Source organism: Papio anubis, chromosome 9 (assembly GCF_008728515.1).
Source record: "Papio anubis isolate 15944 chromosome 9, Panubis1.0, whole genome shotgun sequence".
Taxonomy (NCBI): domain Eukaryota; kingdom Metazoa; phylum Chordata; class Mammalia; order Primates; family Cercopithecidae; genus Papio; species Papio anubis.
Genome location: NC_044984.1, coordinates 35,635,315 through 35,659,526, shown reverse-complemented (window position 1 = coordinate 35,659,526; position 24,212 = coordinate 35,635,315). Strand labels below are relative to the sequence as shown.

Sequence of the window (24,212 nt, the reverse complement as noted above, 5' to 3'; positions counted from 1 at the left end):
CTCCTCTGATACACATTTTTGACTGGAAGCCTCTCCAGTGGCATTACTGTACTCTCTTAGAAGTACAGTGCAGTCCACATCATTTCAGCACAATATTTTTTCCTTCCTTCCCTCTGTCCTTCATCTGGGATCAGACCTGTACCTCAGTAAAATACTTTTCCAAGCCTCCACCAGCGTCCTCTCTATTTTCCCTCCCATGCATTGCCATTAATTAATTTCTTACATAGCTAATCTTCCTGGCGTCAGCCTCTTGGAGGACACACATTCATACAATATCAATACTAATGGGTCACGCTTTTTCTCACTAAGCTCTAGTGTAAGTCCTCAGCCAAGTTCCCACATCCCTCTCATTTAATTATTTTTCAAGAAACACAACAAAAATTATAATCAAGTAGCAGTGGAAAAAACAATCATGTTTCTTTCCTAAATCACGCTAATATTTTTAGCTTACTTAGTTTTCGACTGATCTTTACCATCTTTAAAGGGTATACAAAATTCCATGTGTCATTCATCTCATTTATACTTTCAGGTACATTTCCCTTGAGATTAAAATTATTTTTTAATAAAAATATTTAGAAAACCTGATTTTTTGTAATAATTATCCTTATTCTTAAAGTAATATAGATTAAACTCTCAAGATCGTATCCTTATTTCCAGATACTATGATATATAGATCAGGTGTTAAACTAGGAACAATCTGGTCTTTAACCAATTGGTCACTTATTATTGCCAAAATTGCTCCAGAATAACCTCTGGAGTAGAAAACACTAACGGAGATCCCTTCCTATAAGTGGTTTAAATAAAAGTGACTTTAGAGCTAATAGCAATCCATTGAATTTAAATTAGCAACTAACTTAATTCTGTTAATTACAAAGAAATTCTGCTGCGGAAAGTATATCATTTGAGCCAAAAATAAAATCATAAAATGATAACCTAATTACCATTTATCAAGATACATAGCTTCTCCCAAGTATCACAGAAAGCACTCTTTAGGCCACTAACCAGATACAGAAAGAACTTAGTTACGTGGAAATGGTTTTTATAATTACATTCAGAAGAATAAGATTATATTTATACTTAAAGACCAGTATTTAGTTAGTCCTTGGGTATTCTTTTTCAAAATAAACACCAAAATTTTTATGTTTAGCTTTTTATATGTATCATTTTACAATTCAAATATATTTGCATATGAATACTATATCTACTATAAAATGGTATTTACACTGAGATATTAATGGGTTAAAGTACTAAGTAAAAATTAGATTTATAGACTCTTTCATCAAGGAAATAATGCAATTTGATTTCAAAGGCTTTAAAAATATAACACAATCAAACTAAAATTTCAGGAGCTAGATCTTTCTCTTCTTTTTTTGAACACATATTGATATTTAGGAAAAACAAGTCCATGAAACATAGTTCTGCGAAATCCTTAGTTGAAGAGGTCCATGACATGGGTCGTCATCAGAATCAGAAAAAGATTTTATTATCAAGGAGGAGAACTAATGGTTTGTCCAATGCAGAATGCCCTGCCCTAGGTTGTGGAAGGAGTACGCACCTACACGTGCAGCTGCCCTTTGATCATGGTCTCCGCATTGCTCATTGTCTGAACATTAATGTCAGCAAATTGAACAAATGGACTTTTCCTTTAACAGTTCTTGTTAAAATCTTAACAATTCTTAGGTCAAACATATTAACTTTAAAAGTTAATGTGTTCAGGGAAGCCCCTGATGTCCCTGCCCTCTTCCCCCATTCCATAAACAGCTGTGCCTGTGCTCATCCTAATAAGAGCGCTGTATTGGCATATTCTCAATTCATATCAGTGTCTTACAACTTCAAGTTCTAGTTTGGATAACATCAATATATTTTTTCAGAAGGTCACTTTAACTTTACCAAGCTTTAGACACATCAAAATATGGATGATAATTCCCATGTTACTTTATTGGGTTACTGTGAAGAAAATAATGTATTTTCTACACTTGATTAATAATTGTCTTTCAAATGACAAAAGTCATCCTAGTCCTCCCCTGTTTAAGACTTTAAACAGATTTCCATTACTCTTAGATGAAGCCCAAGACCCTTAGCATAGAAAATTTTGTCATTGATGATCTGGTTTATTATGTCTCATCTCTTAAAAGTCTCCTCCATTTTCCTCTAAAGACAAATCACACTGATTTCAGTTTCTGCAATTTCTTACACATTCTAAACTTCTCACCACAGGGTCTTTGTGCATGCTGCCCTCACGTTCTGGAATACACCCCAAAGCCAACGCCCATGTCCCATCCCTCCCATTTCCCATTCTGGCTTTCTCCTCCTCCTAATTTTTGCACTCAATATTACTTCTTCTAGGAAACATACAAACTGTTCAGTGTAGCTTTTACACAAATAATCTATATAAGTTGTACACTGCTTTTTCATCTTGTCCGCAAACCACCGAAACATTGGTAGATTGTTCACTTATAAGGAAGATGATGATAACATCTTGTTCATTTCAAGATGGGAAGAGATTATTTGCACTTTGAAATCACTTTTTTATTTTTCTACAAAAATAATAGACTAATTGCATAAAATTCAGTTGAATATGAATGGATATAGACGCCTATATTGGGGGAAAACATGTTAGAGAGATCCTATTTTATTTCCCATTGTTTATTAACTGTGTGACATTGGGCAATTTATAACAACAAGACAACAAAAAACACCTCTGAGCTTCAATTTTCTAAACTCCTTATACATTACAGAGTCCTGTTAATTGAACCTTCATTATAATAGATACTGACAGGGATAGGTATTTCTATTCCATCTTAGAACTACAGGATCTTCTGTGAAGAAAAATAATTTAGAGCAAACAACATTTTCATTATTCACATATAAATAAGTCTTCTATAAAACAAACTTTTTTCAAACAGTTTATTGCAATTGGATTTCTAGTTTCAGCACTGACCTGCTACTATTGACAAGCCACTCTGTCCCTTTACTCCATGAAAACTTTGGTTTCGGTGCAGCTTTAGGTTTGCATTCAATTATCACCCTTCCACCTTTAGCAGCCAGGATCTTCTTCTTCATAGGATTCATTTCAAAAGTTGGAGCCAACGCTAAAAAGAAAACAAATTGTTATTTTTCTCTTTCCATTTGTAAAGCCTAAACATTGCTTCTGTGTTGTAGAATCTTTTATTCTCCTTTAATAGTTAATGGAAAGGATTAATCTCAGTAAATATGATCAGCTATCACCAATAGGCATTCTATACCTAATGCTTTGTAACTTTTATTTAATAACTTTGACTTATAAAATTCACCCAATTCCAATGTACAGTTCTTGATGATCACTGAATTGATTATTAGAAACTTTAATTAGAGTCCAGGCATGGTGGCTCACACCTATAATCCCAGCACTTTTGGAGGCTGAGGTGGGCAGATGGCTTAGCCCAGGAGTTTGAGAGTGCACTGGATAACACGGTGAAACTCCATCTCTAAAATACCCAAAATTAGCTGGAAATGTTGGTGCATGCCTGCAGTCCCAGCTATCAAGGAGGCTGAGGTGGAGGATCACCTGAACCTAGAAGATCAAAGCTCCTGTGAGCCGTGATCGCACCACTGCACTCCAGCCTGGGAAACACCGTGAGACCCTGTCTCAATAACTAAATAACTTTAATTTCAATAAAATGTTTTATACATACTTACCTTAAAATTAACACTGAATTCCGTTGCTTTGACTCAATTCCACAAGGAAAGTAAAGTGAAAGGCTGAAGAAAATTGACCAGCATTATACACACTGACATATGGTCCTAATCAATCCTCTAAACCACATGTTGACTGAACTATACCCAGTTTATAAATGAGAAAATTGAAATCTATTAGGATTATCTAATTCAGCAAAGGTGCCACAGGTAGTAACAAGTGGGAGTCACATTTGAATCTAGGTCCTTCTGTTTCCAAAGCATGTGCTTCTGATTAAACAATGCAGTCTCTCCTTCTTTATACAATTACTGAGCATCACCTGTATGCAAATACTCTGCAAAATGCCAAAATAACTGGAGCCCTACTTTCAGGATCTATCTATAAACAGCTATGGGAATAATGGTTCTAATAAACTAACTAAGGAGTATATGATCATTTGTAGTTCATCCTTACCTCCAAGTACAGAACAATAATTATCAGAACAGAATATAGAGGTTTTTAAGTTACTCCCTTGATGGTATGCTCTAACTTTCCTCAAGGTCCCCACATTTAATCCACTGCTCACTCTCCTCTTCCCTTGGCAGACTCCAAAGAGATTTCATCCATGTATTTCAACACATTACAATTATCTGTAACTGTGTACTTTCTGGAGGCTTTTCTAGGCCTAAGCATATCTTCATCTGGATTTTGACTCTTCATCCTCTGGTCTGGTCATTCTCAAATTTATCTTTGTATTAAAATCACCTGGGGATCTTTTTAAAGTGTCCATTCAGCAGGTCTGGGGTGAGCCTGGGATTCCGCACTTCTAATGTGCTCCTAGGTACGGCCACTGCTGCTGATGAAGAAGACATTTTTTTGTGGCAAAGATTCATTCTATTCCATTGTTTCGCTAGTCTGGATTATGATAATTGGCAATAAATAAATTAGTAAGCAACCAACCTATGTTGTACACCTAACACAGTAGTGAGTATTTTGTGTAGGCTCAATAAACATTTTGTGTGACATGACATATTGCTTCTAAAACATGAAAGAAAATTTAATAGGATTATATTTTAAAAACCAAAATTCATCTAAAAATAAGGATTTTCCTTGAATCAGTTTGGATTTCAATGAAATAGTTGATTTGGTGTGGTCCTTTAAATGACTTCAGATTTATCTAATATTTGAATTTCTAAAAACAGGATCTAGACTGTATTCCTATGTATGTTTTGGAAGTGGCAAAAATAAGGGGATATTCTTCCTCTCAACTGAGAAGATGGTACGATGCATTTCTTATCTCTTTGGTTCTTTATTGCAGTATATGAGCCTATTAAAGGAATAGCATCTGGTGTAGAGTAAGTGCTCAATAAATATTTGCTGGATGAACACATGAATTAACTAAATAACCCAAGAAAAGAGAGGAAGGGAGAAGCACTGTTCATAAGAGTATAAAAAACAAGAATAGAATAGATTGAGACAAATTTAAACCTGTCCAGAGCTACTGATCTGGGGAGGATCAAATTGCTCAGTTTGCTAATTATATTAATAGCCATTAAATGATTTGGCAATTCTAGGCTAAATATATAGACATCTTTCAGTCTGAGCTGAGGTGTTTTTATACTTCTCTTTTGAAACAAATGAAGATATGAACTTTAACAGAAAATAAAATTTACATTTGGGACAGAATTCAAACTGACTTCCTCTCTAAGAGTCACAATGATTTTCTATTCCTTTGTACCAAAGATATCTGAGCTTGTGCTTGCTTGATACCCAAGTAACTACAGTAAATATATTATCAGAACATTTAGGCCATAGGGAGGAAGAAATAGAGTATGATCCTCAGCATTAATAAGTGGCTGGGAATGTTAAAATTAAGATGGCCTTAACTTATTGAGGATAGTTTTCTTTAATTCTTTATTATAACTCTCTCATTTTCTATCATTTTCTTTTAGTGTCAATCAATTTGTAGTGATACCAATGTTTTGAAGAGTTTTCTTTAGGTGCAGTAAGAATAGAAGTGGCCGCATTGAGTCATTGCTTTACCTTTTCAGTAACTAATGCTAGAAGAAAAAGCCTGACTTCCTGAATTCACTACTTACAATATGACTTGACTTCGTGACAACTCTTTCAAATAACATGAAAAGGACATAATACAGTAAGACTTTAGGGCCAGGCACAGTGGCTCATGCCTGTAAATTCCAACACTTTTTGGGAGGCCAAAGTGTGCAGACCGCTTGAACTCAGGAGTTCTGGACCAGCCTGAACAACATGGTGAAACTCCATCTCTATAAAAAAATACAAAACTTAGCTGGGTGTGGTGGACTGTGCCTGTTGTCTCAGCTACTTGGGAGGCTGCGGTGGGAGGATGGCTTGAGCACAGGAGGCAGAAACTGCAGTAAACTGAGATCACACCACTGCACTTTAGCTTGGGTAATAGGCGAAACTCTGTCTCAATAAAATAGACTTTTGTAAAGTAGTTGTAATGAATATAAATAAAGTAGTCATAATGGGAGATATTTCTGGTGTAAATTGGAGATTAGTGGATGTACTGGATGGGGAAGGGATGTGGTAGACTCTGCCATTCTTTAGAACAAAGAATCTTTGAGGAAGAGAAGATGTGAATGTGGGTGGGAGACATTAATAATGAATTCAGCTGCAGACATGCTAAGCTTGGATTATCTGTGGGGTTATCCAAATGAACGTTGCTACTAGGAATTATTTATATTGCGATTGAAGCTGAGGATAATTATCTGGGCCAGAGATATAAGTAAAGGGATCGCTGGTAGGTAATAGGAAATGAACAAAAAATTAACTAGATATTTTAAAAATAAAAATAAAAATCCAGGAATAATAATGTAGAATACAGAAAAGGAAATGAAATGGATCAGAGGGATGGAATGCTGGGATAGAACAAGATTTCTAGCCAGGCAGAGGAGAGGGTGAAAAAGGTGACAATGAAGGAGATAGAGAAGAAATGGTCTGTGAGGTTTGACAGCTCAGAATCACCAAAGACAAGAGATAAGAAAGCTTAAGCATCATATAGGACTAGAAATCCTGTATGACTAAGAGAGGCAGCTGGTGGATATATGTTCACACACACACACACACACACACACACACACACAAGAATGAATAGTTGCTGATATCAAGTATCAGGGAAAGTGAAAAGGAATGAATATAGAGCAAAGAGGTAAAATAATTGTTTCATGTTTGCTTAGGAGAGACGCTTTCTTCTCTAGATAAAAAGTATTGAAAAGACAATGTAGTAAAGAGATAGCTTTGAGTGATGGATGGGAAGTTGAAATACTTTATGCCAAAAGATTTCAATTTTCATGGAGCACAAGAATACAATATAAAAGCGAGAGTCAGGGTGCAGTAAGGGACCAGCAGAATGTCCTAAAGGTTTTGAATAGCAACTGTAGTGTATGAGACCCGGGGACTGAGAATGCCCCCGAAGTGCCAGACACCCATCTGACGCTGATCACATGCAGTGTTTTAACATCAGTCTTCAATGTTATGTGATTCTTCAGGCAGTGTTCAGTCTCCAGGCATATGAGAGGATAAGACTTGTCAAAATTGGCATGTGTAAATTGTGCTTTATCATTAAAAAATGCTAAAAACAATTATATTCCATGTTCCTTCAAATTTATTATAGAATTCAGCTTCTTAGCTAAAAATAAAATGATGCAATTTCATGAAATAGGAATTTGTATGTAGTTGGAAATTCAACCAGCATAAGAAAAGTTTAAAGCGTTACTTTCTCCCTACTTACATGTTCTTCAATGAAAGGAAAAACCGTATCATTTCGTTCCCAAACGCATGTTAAAAGTTTTTAACATTGTAAATAAAAGAATGTAATGTGAAATCAAATGTGATCTATGGATACGCCGGCATCTTTTTTACTATGTCACTTTCTTGATGAATGTTTAACAGAAATTAGAAATGATACTGACCCAGGATCTTCAACTCAGCATTTGCATAAATGGCTCCATATGTGTTTTCAGCTATGCACTGATACATTCCGGCATTTTCAAAAGTCACATCATACAGTCTTAATTCCCCTTTATGATACTGAAAAGAATAAAATTGAAACATATTCTCAATGGACTTTAATAGAAATACTTTCACTTAGGTCTGGGCTTGGTTGTCTTTTAATTTAGATACATTATGTTCATCTGCCCCCACTGTTACCTAAGATGAACTAAGTGGGATTTTCACGGCATGGGAAAGGAAAACCCACTTACCATGCCCAAAGGCTCTTGTTCTATTCATCCTACAGAGCTGAGAGTCCACCTTTTCCCCTCTTGGACCAGCTGGGAGATTACAGTGGGAAGGTAGAGAAGAATCCCACTGCTGCTACTTGTCCCCAGGGCCAAAGGTAGGACTTAGAGCTTCACTCTTACCTCTGTCTCTGTGGGGTACAGGAAAATAGTGGCAAGAAAAAGAGGACAATATCAGGTATTGGAGATGGATGAGTAGGAAGAGGGTGGAAAAGTGGAACAAAGGAAAAAAAAAGGAGAGAGAGAGAAAGAAGGTAGAGTAAGATTACAGAAAGTTGTTTAAACTGAAAGAAGATACTTTATGTTCAGTTTTTGTTTGTCTTTTTTCAGAAGCTTTTATATTTCAGGGCCCAAGTACCCTTTCTCTATTGTCTCTCCTGCTAAATGTATCCCAGGACTACCCTGAAACACTGCTTGAACAGGGACTCAGGAACAGCAAAGCACTTGAACATACATACCGCATATCCATTTTTCAGCCATCGGATTGTAGGGATGGGCTTCCCTGTGGCCACACAAGGCCAGTAGAGGTCACTGCCTATGTCCACCTCTGTGTCATTGATATGTTCTACCCACTCAGGGAATGCTAAAAAGTAAGGAACATTGTAAATGTTAAATCAAAGTCTCAGGATCCATCATAATCTCCAGAGTATAAATATTACATTTAGTTAAACTAATTCTGCAGAATACATCAGGTAGTGTAGGTATCCCGAATTCAGTAATAGGCCTTGTCTTTTCATAGGTTTAACCTATGCAAATCCTGTGTTATTACAGCAGGAGGTAACTATAACTCATTATTTTTCCATTTGTAAATCATGTTTTGTGGAAAAGTTGAGTTATAATTAGTACTAAAATAATTGACTTTTTCTGCTCATAACATAAACCTTTCAAGTCTGTAAAAATGACAATTGAGGTTTTAAAGAATTACATCTCAATTCAATATGACACCATCTCTTAACATTTTGTTTAAAGACTCAGATTTTTGGCCGGGCGCGGTGGCTCAAGTCTGTAATCCCAGCACTTTGGGAGGCCGAGACGGGCGGATCACGAGGTCAGGAGATCGAGACCATCCTGGCTGACACGGTGAAACCCCGTCTCTACTAAAAAATACAAAAACTTAGCCGGGCGAGGTGGCGGGCGCCTGTAGTCCCAGCTACTCGGGAGGCTGAGGCAGGAGAATGGTGTAAACCCAGGAGGTGGAGCTTGCAGTGAGCTGAGATCCGGCCACTGCACTCCAGCCTGGGCGACAGAGCGAGACTCCATCTCAAAAAAAAAAAAAAAAAGACTCAGATTTTTTTCCCACTCCCTCAGGTATACAGTATCTTCATTTTGATGGAACTTTCAGCTAGTGGCCACTGTAACATCTTACTGTGGTGCTAGAAAAATGACTTGGACACCTAAATATACTCTTTCCATATTAGAAACTATATACAGTAGCTATTATTGGTGAAATCCATGCATTAGTAAAATTGAACTGAGTCTCATTCTTTAATCTGATCTACTTTATACCTAAAGAAACATCCATAAAAATGAGAAAATGCTAAAATTTTTCCAAAGAAAAAAATATTTCTAGAGAACAAGCAAGTAAACAATTTGACAGTCTTTTTGATTATTTCAGTTATCTAGTCCAAATAAATGCAGATAAATAAATTAATATAAAATAAAAAGGAAGTAGTAGGAAAGAATCCTGAGTGGAGAATAATATTTAATTTTCTTTGAAACTGGGAACTTGTGTTAGTTTTATGGCAAAAGCAATATATACATCTTATAAAAAGCATTTAACGAATAATAAAATACTAGAAATTTGAAAACTAGAAAACATTTTTATGTCACCAAATACCAACAATATACATTATAATGTATACATTATACATGTAGACATATGTACACCTATATATTTTACAGCATATATAATCTCATTTAGTACATGTTTTCACTTATCATTACATTTGTCTGTAACATAGGGAGATATTTTTTAAAATATTGGTGGATATGTTCATGTTAATTGAGAGATGTTTTATTTTGTATACAATCTTAGCAATACATAATACAGGAATATCAGCACCCTTCCTGTCTTGGCCTCACATGGACAACACAGACATTTGCTATTACATCATGTAATGAATAATTGAATTGGATTGACACATTCTATATATGGCTTAATTATGTAACCTTCTAGTGATGTGATCAGACCTAAAGATAATACTTAGTATGCTGCATTAGTAAAGAATAAATAACATTTATCTTAAATTACCTGCTATAAATATGTGCTCTGTCACCTTGGTTCTTCTAAGGCTTTAGATATTAGACAGTTCAAAATACTACTCTGTTGAGAACCTGGAGTGTAGTTTTCTTAATATGTTGAATAAAACAGGTCTATAAGCTTTAGAAACCTAGTAGAAAGTGGTGGATTTATTTCAAAAGTTTAAAGGATCTTACCTAGAATTTTCTTCCTTTCAGGAGGCCATTTCAGCACACTTGATATTTATCACATTAACATTACTGTGGCATTGGATATACAAGTCTGAAGTTCAGCGTAAATGTTTGGGTTAGAGCATTCAGGGTATAGAGTGTGTCTAAAGCCATGATCATGCATGGGATCATAAAGGGAGTGGCTGAAATGGAGATGGGGTTCACAGATGGAACCCTGATCACGCCAATGTTAGAAAGGTATGGAGTTGAAAGGCAATGGAGAATGAAAGATGATACAAGGAAATGAATAACAAAGTGGGTTGCAGACATGAAGCACAGAAAGTGAATCATGAAGAAGGGAGGGACCAACTGTGACCACCACTGCTGTTAGATCAAACAAGTACAACTGAGAATTGATCGTTAGCTTTAGCAATATGGAAGTCTGTGATGATGAAAAGAAAGGTTTCTGTGGAGAGGTAGAGATGCAAATCATGTTGGAGTGCATTTAAGAGAGAAGAAAAACTGGAGATGGAAACAACACTTTTAGAGAGTATGGGTGAATCTGTCAAATTTTTTATTCCTTTTTGGGAGAGACAGGAGAAAGTGAAATGGGACAGTAGCCAGAGTTAAAAGTGAATAATCCTGTGGAAGCCCTCCATGTTTCTTTAGTTGTGACCTGCGAGGTTCATGTTGTGGAACATTATAGTTTCAGTCTGGAAAGTTTCCAATGTGGCCTGAAAAAAAATCTCTCTTCCCAAATGTAAGTTTATTTTAATGTGTGAAAATGAAAGGTTTGTGCCAAGATAATTTTGTCAAAAAAAAAAAAAAAAGATTCCTTAGACCAGTGGTTCTCAAAGTGCGGCTTCAGGACCAATAGTAGCAGCATCCTTTGGGAATTTGTTAAAAATACAAATTCATGAACCCTTAACAGACCTCTGAATTAAAAATTCTGAGAGTTTGGCCCAGCAATCTGTGTTTTAACAAGCCCTCCATGTGATGTTGATGCATGCTTAAGTTTGCAAATCACTGACTTAAACTAAGTCATAACATATAGCTTCTTCTATAAATAAAAAGATACTGAAAAAAGACAGTGATAAAATGAGTAAACAAACTACATTAAGTGTATATTCTGAAAATTACCAATAACACTTCTATTGATCCATTGCTATTACCTATGGTTCAATTGGTAATAAGTTCATAAATTCTATAACTCATAGTTGTGACTTCATTAGACATATGAGAAATATTTTATCTTTCTCCATGATGTAACATACATCACTGTTGTTAAAACTATTAATCATTATATAGTAGTTTTTCAAGTATGGAAATGGTTTTAAATAAGATATTGATGAAATTTATACAAAATTAAAATAATATATCTACCTTGAACATAAATTCTTGCTTGATGTTTATCCTTTCCTCTAATGTTCTCAGCCTCACATTCATAGATGCCTTCATCTTCTAGCTGAATATTGAAGATCTTAAGAACAGCCCCAGAGGTGCTAATCTCAGCAGTGCTTGGCATTGGTTCTAGAACCTTCCGCCATCGGATATCCGGAACAGGACTTTAAAGAGAAGATACCAGTGCTAAAGTTTCACACACTTAAAAGACAATTACTTTATGTTTACAGCTAAACAATTATTTATTTCCTAAAATGGTACTATTTCTATATATATATTAATGAAAGTGTCAGTATACTTACTTTCCAAGTGCAAAACATTCTAAGGTCACATTTTGGCCCATCAGTGCATATACATCCTTGAACTGAACTACAATATCAGCAGGATATGGTTTTGTTGTTCCTAATATTAAGAGAAACACAAATGTTCACTAATTATTAGGCACAATAGTAGTTACTCTTAAACATGGTAATTCTGTAGGATTAGAGCTGCTTCAATATGGAAGCTTCTCTGTACAGGTACTGGTCATGTCATAATGGATAGACTTGTTTGTCTACGCACAGTATGAATATAGTATAACTTCCCAGCATTTTCATAAATATTGGCTCATTCTGGCAGCTGCATAACCAATGTGACTTAATTTACTAAAAAAATTCCTGTTTTGGCCCGGCGCGGTGGCTCAAACCTGTAATCCCAGCACTTTGGGAGGCTGAGATGGGCGGATCACGAGGTCAGGAGCTCAAGATCATCCTGGCTAACACGGTGAAACCCCGTCTCTACTAAAAAATACAAAAAAAACTAGCCAGGCGAGGTGGCCGGCTCCTGTAGTCCCAGCTACTCGGGAGGCTGAGACAGGAGAATGGCTTAAACCCGGGAGGCGGAGCTTGCAGTGAGCTGAGATCCGGCCACTGCACTCCAGCCTGCGCGGCAGAGCGAGACTCCGTCTCAAAACAAACAAACAAAAAATTCCTGTCTTTAGTGAACAACAGATACGTGGCAAACATTGTGATCACTGCTGCATGGAACTCAGGAAGATAGAGAAAGAAAATTAAGGAGAAGGAAAGAGAAGAAAGAGAAGAGAGTAGAAAAGAACGATGCAAGGCAAGAAACTAAGGAGAAAAGAAATGCCCAGAGATAAAGGCAAAGGGAAACAAATTGAAAAGAGAGAAGGAGAGAGGGAAAGAAGGAAAACATTTACTCAGACAACACAGCACTCTTCAAAATAAACACTTATTTAGCATATCAGTCCTGAAAGATGTGTTAATCCTTCAGGCTTACAGAGAAAATCAGGTTCAGAAAGGTGAAAGGGATTATTTAGGATCACAAATTGAGTGTGTACCTCACACTGTAAAATACTAAAGAGACAAATAAATAAATAATGATATATAACCCAAACCAAAATGGGTACTCTGAAAAAGTGACTGATGAGGCGGGTAGTTAGAAGTAGGTAAGGGCTATAGGACTCTGAGGCAAATATGGCATTTAAATTTGACCAGTTCAGGTTGAGCAAACAGCATATTATGACAAAGCTCCAGGAGTGTGCAAGGAATTTTAAAAGGTCTAGGAACTCAAATGATGCTGAAGTATATGAGCTGGAACCCACAATCTAGAAGGACTGAAAAAATGATAGAAAGATTTTGAGACGAATTTTCTCAATAAGTAATGTATTAGTCTGTTCTCACTCTGCTAATAAAGACATATCTGAGACTAGGTAATATATAAAGGAAACAGGTTTAATTGACTCACAGTTCCGCATAACGGGAGGTCTCACAATCGTGGTGGAAGATTAAGGAAGAGCAACGGGAAATCTTACATGGCAGTGGGCAAGAGACAGCATGTGCAGGGGGAACTCCCCTTTATACAACCATCAGATCTCATGAGACTTATTCACTACTACAAGAACAGTATGGGGGAAACAGCCCCCCATGATTCAATTATCTCCACCTGGCCCCGCCCTTGACGAGTGAAGACTATTACAATTCGAGGTGAGATTTGGGTGAGGACACAGCCAAATCGTATCAAGTAACTACCACTGGGACTTGGTAAGAGAAGTAATATGGATCATATCTTTGGTTTAAGTCGAAGACCTTGTTGGCATTTTTAAAGGATGGAGCATGGAGAGGAGAAATATATATAGAAGACAATCTCAGAGGTCCATAAAACACTGTTTCAACACTTTAGGCAAAACAGGTGAGGGCCAACACTAGGGCATAGTTACAGTGAAAACAGAAAGGAAATAGTAAATATAAATTGTATTTTAGAGGCAGAATCAACAGGACGGCTCCTTGGATCAATGTTTCTCAAGGTGTAGATTAAAGGCTCAATCATCAGAATCACCTAGGATACTGGTTCAACTTGTGGATTCCTGGGTCACATTCCAGGCCTGATGAATCAATACGTCTGGGTCCTGCATTATTCCCAAAACTCTCCAGGTGCTTACATACTAATTAAGAACCACTGGGTTAGCTGTACCGAAGATCAGTGGAAATTGGGATTTGATAATAAATCATGCTACCTTGAGTTATTAGAAATAAAATTGTGTTGCTAAATAAGCTAAAGAAAAGGAGAAGGTTTTGGGGAGAAATAACGTGTATTTGTGACATTTTGAGCTTAACGTGTTTGAGAGCTTTTTGGGGGGACAAGTCCAGGATACAGGAAGAATTGAGATCTAAACACAAGAAAAATTTCAGAGCTGTGAACTTGAAGTCTCCTGCAAAGGTATACTGTTGAAAATGTATAAGTGGGTGAGAATATCTAGGAAAGATTAGAGGAAAATATAAGAAAGAAGAATATTTTGTGAAGAATATTCTATGAAATTTGTCAGAGAGGCAGAAGGGAGATGAAAAGTTCAGGAAATTAGGTGAAGAAAGAAAACTTCATGAAAGGCAGAAGAGGCAGTGTCAAAGCTCGAACAGAATAAGGACTGCAAAGTGTCCTTTGGATTTAGCAAATAGGAATTCATAATAATTCAAAATTGTGTTGAATACAAGAGAATATGCAGACAGAATGAGGTAGAGTAGAATCTGAAGATTCAGGAAAGGAGAAAATAAGTGATGTATTGAAGTTTCTAATTGAAACAAATGGAATGTGAACCAGAACAACTGGAGAATTTAGCTTGAGCAGGGGGAGAAATATTTTTGCTACTGAGACAAAAAGTCAGAAAATAAATAGAAGTGCTGAACTGCAAGTGTATTTCTGGGGAAGAGTAGAAAGAAAATCAAGAGAATTTTTACATGATGGCTTCTTTTCAGTCTATGAAGTAGGGGGTGAGATTATCTCTTAAAACTGAGAAAAGAAAAATGAGCCAGAAAGTCAACAATATTTTTTGAATACCAATTATGTGAGCGTTGTCTTGCAGAGAAAAATAAAAATGGAACCTCAATGGTATTATGGCATTTTTCCCATCATCACACTGTACTTAGGGGTAAAGGCAGGAACCAGACCTAAATCTGTTAATCTGAAGCTGGTATGCTCTCATGAGCTTGAATTTGCTGATATTAATGTAGCAGAAGGACTTGGATAGAAATAATGTAAAGTAAGCAAGTATACTGTGATTTGATTCTCTTAAGCAGCAGTGCATTTTAAAGGGGAAGTAGTTCAATTGGAGCTTAGGGAAAGGCCGATCAGATTGTCAGTGGTCATCTGCCGTGGTACTACCAGGGTAGCACCATACGCTGATTATGTAGATTACAAAAGACAATTTTTGTACTTATTTGTATCATGTAAATAGTTTCTTAAAAATACCAAAATAATCAAAATGACTTAAAAAAATTCTACAGTTACTATTGTTTGTTTTGATCTACAAATCATTTGATTTCTTCATGAGCTTACTAAGAAGTAGGAATGGCCGTGAAACAAAAAGTAGATGCCAGCGATTTCCACTGTAACCAATACACTAGAACTTGACTAAAGTATCAGTCCCCTGTGTATTTCCCGAGCTAGAGGCAACTCATCCGAACACAACCTTCTTACAGCAATTTTATTAACTGAATCTTCTCAACGCAAAAAGCTTAGGACCAAGCCTTTGGCCCCTTCAACATGCATCCCCTTCTATATTGTCCTTCCTGAAAAACCAGCTAGTCCTCATTGGGTATTTCTTTTCATTATGGTAAGTATACCATATGTAGACAACCTTGCGAAAACAGAGTGTAACAAATAAAATACTTACGTTCAGGTATTGGAATGAGTGGGATGAATTTGCTGAACACGCTCTTTGTAATAGAAGGACTGGAAACAAAGCAGGAATAATTGCCTTTGTCAGAAGCCTCAACATTTGCAATGTAGAGATTGCCATTTGTCTGAGACACAAATCGTCGTTTATCCATTGTGATAAATACAGGAAATTCATTTAGAAGCCACCGGTAGCTAAGATCATCTAGAAGAAATTATTTTCTTCTAAATATGAAGTGCTTCTCCCAAAGCTGTTACATAATTTAATAGAGGCTAGTAACAAGCTATCACTTAATCTAACAGAGGCTATTGAAGAGCAAATGTTAGGAGAAAGCAAAGACAAACAGTGCACACTTTAAAATATGTACCATATTTTACATGAATATAAGCATTACACTAAGCAATTACATCTATTTATCTATATTTCTATTATTTTATAAACTATTAACATTCTTGCTTTCATTTCATTGACGGGCTGAGTGAAACTCGAAGAGGTTACATAATTTGCTTAGAATTTCATGACTATTATGAAGAAATAGTATTTTGAATCCACGTCTAATAACTCCAAAGCCATGATTAATCTGCCGTACTGTATTTTATAAATAAAATTAAGATTACTTACCATATTATCACTTTATCTGTTTGTGTGTGTGTGTGTGTGCGTACACCTATTTTAAATTATAGAGTTAGAAATGAGCTTACGTAACCTATTGTGGTCACATTAAAAAGAGAAAACTACAGAAACAGGGAAAAGTATGGTACTGGTTTAATTAAATATTAGGAGACATATCATATGGTAACTCTTACCCACATGAAATTCCTTTGGCTGAACACACTAACTAGTTAAATGGAAAACTGAATTTCCTCCTTAATTTGCTGAATTTCCTATAGTTTTCTATTCCTTCCTTCCTCTCTGTTTTGATGAATGACTCGCCAGGAGTCATTCCACAAATACACAAAAGGAGACAATGGGCAATGCACACCTTTAGGTCAAAAAATAATGATTCCCTTCAAAACATCTTGATCACATAAAGACAGTTTCTACTGAGAAGAATGTAAGTGGGAATCTCTCTAGGTCAGACTAAATAGGATTTTAGGTGTAAAATGGTGAAAAACCAAGAACTCACAGCACTCAGGCTTCTTTTAAAAATGAATCATCATGACAAACGGCTATTTTGCATTGGGGAACTTAACGTGGCTAGCAAAGCTTTCAAAGAGAGTGTGAAAGCACAATGATTATGAAAAACTAAAAGAGATGCACATTATATAAGCTTCACATAATGGGAATAATAACCTTGGGATTATATTTAGCTTAGCTATGTAATTTTCTCCAGCAAAATACAACATCAGGAAAGACAGTGAATATGATTATATTATTTTGGTTTTCAACATTGATTTTTTAAAATTATAGAAGCAGCAGCATATGTTTATTATTGAAGAAACAGAATACAGTTAAAAAGAGGCAGAAAATTAGACTACTATAATTAGCCTCTAACTCAGAATTATGGTTAACATATATTTCTAGGCACTTATATCTGTGAATAATTGAATTCTTTTAATTTTTTTCTTTTTGCTGATTTAGGGTCACCAGATAATTAGGACAGGAAAATATTTAGGGAGCTGCTTAAATGTCTTAAATGAGGGCTCCTGGGATAAGTAAAGAAGTATCACATTCAGAAAGGGGTATCAAGTAGTCTTTCATCCAAGCTGATATGTACAGTACATTTAAAAGAAGACTTTGATCTTTTCTGATTCTGAAATAATATTTCCTATTCTCAGTTGAAATGTAAGTCCAAATTTTGTAGGGATTTCTGTGAAAAATTAAATCCCCACTCCCCCTGCCCCACCACCAAAGCCAAAAATGTCAAGAAAGTATTTCCTTACAGAGAAAGGACTTTTGTAACTATAGGATGTATGAAAGATACTTCCCACAAAATGCATTTAGAGTAATCTGAATCCTCAGTGGTTATGTGAATACAGAGACCTGAATTTTAATTCTCAGTATGACTTTTATCAGTCACTCTATTACTTATTAGTCACTCTATTACTCAGTTTCTCTAAAATGTAAGACAGTTTCCTGCCCCCCACTCATCAAAGATGTGTGTAAAGAAATGAAAGAAGTGATGGTATTTGATCCTTACAAGGGATAAATGCTAACTCAGAGAAGTTATTGTCGTGATGTTGTATGAGCATAAGTCTTGGACTATAGAACAATTGGTCTGACTGACTGAATGTCCCATGAAAATTCTCTAATTTATTTATTTTGCAAAACCTGAGTACTTTCCAAGTGCTGCTAAACAAGATAGATGTGGCCTTTGCGTTTGTGGGACTTGCAATGTAATTAATCTAAATTTATTTAACAAATCTTACTTATTTTTAAAGCCATTCACTTGGACAAAACAATAATTGCAATTTGTTAGAATCTGTCAGTACTCATTACAACAAAGGTAGGAAGGGCTCTTGCCATTTTTAAATGGGGGATCCAAGGCCTAATAGGGTGAAGTGACTTGCCAGAGGTCATACAGCAAAAGGGAGGCAGAACTGATGTTCTCACCTCCTTCCCCACCCACCATCACCAAAATTAGCTGTACCAAGACTGGAGCAATAGCCACCCTGACTCTCCGACTTATGGATGAGACATGATTTTGTCAATCAAGAGCTAAGCCCTGATCTAGTTTTTTCAAGGACTCAACAGACCATCTTCTTTGTGTCTTTCCTAGCCCCATGCAGATGATAAAATCAACCATCTTTGCAAAAGCCATCTGTTTTCCTCAGATTATAGACTGGATTAAACAATAAATTACTATAAAATTATTTTTTCAGTAAGTGTCAGCATATGCTTAAGAAATGTTGCTTTTACTGGTAGATATATGAAACTTCTTGCTTTTACCCCAGAAATCTAGAGCACATATATTACAGGAGAAATTCATTTTGTCCAATTACAATGCATTTGGCTAATATCATTGTATTACTTTGAACTACACCACTTATGTAATCTTGCAAAATGCTATATGTATCTGCTTGAAATACACTTGAACTTCTTTAGTTCAAACCATGGAGAAATAACTTGAAAACTTTTTAGAAGATTTTCTTGCCTTTTAGAAAATTAGCTTGAACAGAATGGAATTCGCCTACACCGAAATCACTGTAGCTTCTGATCAGTACTTTAACACAATAAACTATACATTAAACACGTTTGGAAAGAAAGTTTTGATGTGAGCTAATGTGTTCCTTACCCTGGTCTCTCATTCCTGTCTATTTTTGTAATGATCTATTTAGTCTATTAAGATTCTTTCAAGATTATATTCAATATTCCAGGAGTTGTTATTCTGAACAGTACTCTTATTTTCTTATCCATTTTAAATTTCATAATGTCTCTATTATGAGGTATCTCTTATTTTGTTAACAATACCTACCCTTAAAATGACAGACTTTTTTTTCCCTTTATTTCTCTCTTGCTATATACAAAGATATGATTTATATTTTGTGAAATGGAGTAAGTTGATTTTTGATCATGATATTGACAGAAAATTAGTTGGAAAGGAAGCATTATGTTTTCATTTTTGAGAGTCTGTGAGTTTAAAAAGTCTTGCACATTTATGAATTATTTATTGCAATATAATAAAATCAAACAAGTCAGTTTATGTTTTCAGGAAACTTAACCACTACACTTAATTTAATGAACAAATCTATTTGCTCTTTCTTTCATTTTCTCACTCTCTCAGATATTATATTGAGCACTTACTCTGTGCCACATACGAGGAAATTAGCTGTATATCAAATGTTATAAAATTGAGTGAACATTTGTACTGAAATGCACATTTATGATCACTCTTGATAAATAAGTAAAGTGGTCCAAATGAGAGTATCCCCCCTTGCAAGGAGCTGCAGACCATCCAAATACAGAGAAAAGTATATGGGATTGCAAAAGTTGAGATGTTTCCTTTTGGACTTTTTGCCTGCACATAAATGAGGAAGGTAACATCTCTATAATCCTGAACTAAAAATCTTTAGTGTAGTGAGATGTACTAAATAATAACAGATACAAAACATCAACTGTACTAAAATATGTTTTATTTACTTTAATAATAATCTATTGAAATTACATATCTTTGGCAGGGCACGGTGGCTCACGCCTGTAGTCCCAGCACTTTTGGAGGCAGAAGCAGGCAGATTGCGAGGTCAGGAGTTCGAGACCAGCCTGACCAACATGGTAAAACCCCGTTTCTACTAAAACTACAAAAATTAGCTGGGTGTGGTGGTGTGCACCTGTAATCCCAGCTACTCGGGAGGCTGAGGCAGGAGAATCACTTGGACCCGGGAGGCGGAGTTTGCAGTGAGCCAAGATTGTGCCAGTGCACTCCAGCCTGGGTGACAGAGTGAGACTCCGTCTCAAAAAACAACAACAACAACAAAAGAAACTACATATCCATTTTATCATTTTCATATACATTTTAAATGAGGAAATATTTGTACTCTTAAATGTCATTGACTTCCATATAAGTTAGAGTATGTTTCACTGTTTCTCATAGTTGAGCAGTTTTCTGTTCTTCCAAACATTCCTAATGTGACATTGATATACTTGTATCTGGGTGTAATTTCACTTGTCTATACTCCTCTCATGACATTGTTTACTCAGTTACAGACATTGTTCTAGAAGTCTTCTGTTAAGTGTAATGTAATATGGGTATATTACTTTCTGTGACATGGACAACATCCTGTATTAAGCTTTAAATCACTGGTATTTTGCTGCCAAAATAGCATACTGCACTATCATATTAAATTCATTATAAAATTTAAAAAAAAAAAGATGTAGACATGCCTAAGTTTACTTGACATAGTAAGGACTGAATCTCAGATCACCAAATAGAATCAATAGGGTTTGACAACTCTAAATAATTGTATATATAACATTCTTAGAGGTTCAGAACCCAAAGACAGATTCCTTTGCACTCTCAACCCAAGTTCTAAGTCACAAAACATAAAACCTTAATTTACCTTCTTTAAAAAGGAAGGAGATTTCTAGCACAGAGATAGTATAATAGTATACATACACATATACATACACGCATGGTTTTGAAGCAAATGTCTATTTTTATATCGGTTGAAGGTGGTATAACTGATGAACTATTCAGATTTATTCTGTGAATTATGTCTCTTGGACTCTTGAACCAACTTTACTTTTGTTTTTGTTTTTGTTTTCCATGTAAATATATTCATCTTTATTGAGATAAGGAAGTAATGGACTCTTTTGGCTTAATGGTTTTAAGCTTCTGCCAACCTTGCTCTGGCCAATGAAATTCTACACTTAGCACCATGGCTAAGAGGCAGCAAAGACTGAAAGCAGGACTTACCTTAGAAAAATCTCAGAGCCTGTTCCTTGGTCCCCTGCTTCTCGCTTTCTATCTATTCTAATTCCCTAGGTAATCACGCTGCAGTCCCATGGTTTTGAAAACAACTTATAGAATGATGAATCACAAATTTATATTCCAAGCTTAGACATCACCCCTGAAATCTACACACATATAGAACTGCCACCTTGATTTCCATTTGGAAGCTTAACAGATGCTTCACATTTAACATGTCCACACCTATTCCTTCAGCTGAAGTAATGGCAACTTCATTCTTTCAGGAGCTCTTGGCAAAAATTTTATGCCACCCTCAACTTTCATATTTATCTTATATACCACATAAAATCCACAAGCAAGTCCTCTTGGCTTCTCCTTCAAAAGATATGTAGAATTTAACCAAAATGTACCTATATTTCTATATAGAATTTAATATATTCTATTTATCTAGAATATGCCTGGATTTATCTTCCCACCTCCACTGCCACCATTCTGGCCCATCACATGCTACCTAAATTATTGCAATACCTCCAAACCGATGTCCTATTTCCACCTTTTCCCTCCCCAGGTCCTTTCTTAAAACAGTAACCAGAGTCACCTTTCTATAACTTAAGTCATGTCATGTGTCTCCTCTGCTCAAAGCCCTGAAATGTAAATCGCATTCAAAGTAAAAGCCAAAGTTTTAATAATTGCTATGGATCATAAGGTCCTCCATAATGTAGCTCTTGTACCTCTTTTATTTCATTTATTACTACCCTCTGCCTTATTCACTCTATGACAGCCACCCTGCCTCCCTTGTTTTCCCATAGTCTGACCTCAGCATCTGCCTGGCATGCTCTTCTCTCAGATACTCATATTGTTAGCTCCTTTACTTCCTTCAGGTGTTTATTCCAACTTTCCTTCTAGTGATGCTCCTCCTGAGTTCAGTCATCCCTCAATACTTACTCTCTCCTCTTCCCTGCATTATACATACACACATACACACACACATATATATATGAGATATATATCTCCTTATGAGATATATATGAGATATATATATCTCCTTATTTTCAATATCTAACATGCCATGTCTTTTAACCATTTATCTTATTAAGGTCTAACTCTCCCAGTGGAAGACTTCTGAAGGCTGGTAGCTTTTCCTGTTTTGCTCCACTAGGCATTTCTGTGGATTACATTGTGCCTGCTGTATAATAAGTACTCATAAGAGATTTTCTGAGTCCGTGACTGATGGAGTGAAGTCCATCCAGTATTGAATATGGTCAAATGTAGTCACTGTATACTTTTGGCCATTACTTTGTGGGAAATGCTATGAAAATGGTAGGTTTTTAAATATATATTAAATATATATTTAAATATATAGTTTCTTAAGAAAAAGGCTTTTCTCATTGAAAGGATGTTACAAAATTTTGAATTTTATACGTCCCTCCATATTTATCAAGCAATCATCTTTCTCCTATTATGGAGGAAATCACCAATATTTGATATGTAAATAACCATAGCTATATATATACACACATATATATATAATATATAAACACACACACATACATACATACACATACACAATTTCACATGGAATACATAATGTATAATTTTGTGTGAAATATATGTGTATGTATATGTACATACACACACATCAGATTGATGTATTCCACACAAAATCCTGCATGTATTCTAAAAGCCTGTTAGGTTTCAGTCTCCATGGAGATGTTTAAAGTCAAATTAATGGCATATTAGAACTATAAGAATAGAAACATGATTTTTAAATTGTGAAAAGAGGTATTTATGTATTGTTTCAAAGGGATATTTGATAAATAAATGAAAATTGGTGAAAGTATATGAAGAATTCATCTTTTAATTAGCACTTTGGTGAATTTTGTCTTAGCCACATAAAAGTACAGAAAACATACATTCAAAGTTGAATTTCATAACAGATGACAATTAAGCCCCATTTATAAAGTAGATGATTATTCTTGCTGATTGGCATTTCTAAGGAGATTAATAATTTATTATGTCTTTATCCCTTTCTAGTGTTTAATTACATAGGGTTCACAGTATTTTATAGATACTAACTTATTAAGAAAATGATTGATTATACATCGTTTCTTGGTACTATTCTATTTCAGGAATATTTTCTAGAAAATCTAACAGAATTTCCCTGTGGAATAGGAACTTTAATGATGGTATAATACAACATATATAAGTTTATAAACTGAAATGATTAGAGATCCTTGGGACTAGAGCCAGGTGACTAATGAGCTGAGAAAGGAAGTGTCCATAACAATTAGTGACACATTACAAGGTATGTAAATATTCAGTCTAATTTAATTAATAATGAGCCATGATTATCAATAATGTAGCATTATTATTAAGAATATGGAAACTTGTCCATTTTGTTTCATAGATGCTAATAGAGAGGAATTAAGTTTACCTGGAAAATGGTACGGAGGGTCACAGAGAAGCACCATTCCTTTCCCTTCTTTTACTCTGACCTCAGGACGTTCCTCAGGTGGAAAAGGATCAAGATCTAATTACAAAAGAAAAAAAGGGAAATATTCACTCCCTCATCAATAGAAACAGAGACATTCATCAATTTTACCTTTCAGCGAATAACTCATTCTTGAGATACAGCACTTCTCAGTGGTTTGGCGAAGCCTAGTAAAGTCAGCTCCTCGTTCTTACATTGCTGAGATTTGTATACACTACTAAAAAGTTCTGTGATGAGCTCAAAGTCTACGGATATTGGGAGCAGCCTGCATAACAATTCTGATGACCCTGAAAATCACAAATATCCTAAAGACTTTTGTTTCAGACTTAGGGAGAATCTCAGTCAGAGTATCTGGAAATATAATGAAATCAGACAATACCAGGATCTACCAAAGAAAGCAAGAAAGAAAGAACAACTTAAGAGGAATGGACTCATTTGAAAGGTATTTCCCTTCCTGA

The 24,212-nt window shown here is 35.5% G+C and overlaps 1 protein-coding gene across 5 annotated transcripts in view; it reads right to left on the bottom strand.

The window, feature by feature from the left end:
* CNTN1 (contactin 1) overlaps positions 1-24,212 on the bottom strand; it is a 389,373-nt gene that overhangs the window by 125,305 nt on the left and 239,856 nt on the right. For all 5 annotated transcript variants that reach the window (XM_017945784.2, XM_017945787.3, XM_017945786.3 and 2 more), the window contains exons 6-12: positions 23,698-23,793; positions 15,914-16,120; positions 12,048-12,147; positions 11,728-11,909; positions 8,394-8,518; positions 7,609-7,726; positions 2,942-3,092 (exon numbers count right to left, since the gene is read on the bottom strand). In XM_017945784.2, coding sequence (XP_017801273.1) covers positions 2,942-3,092; positions 7,609-7,726; positions 8,394-8,518; positions 11,728-11,909; positions 12,048-12,147; positions 15,914-16,120; positions 23,698-23,793 — 979 coding nt within the window. The remainder of the gene's footprint in view (positions 1-2,941; positions 3,093-7,608; positions 7,727-8,393; positions 8,519-11,727; positions 11,910-12,047; positions 12,148-15,913; positions 16,121-23,697; positions 23,794-24,212) is intronic.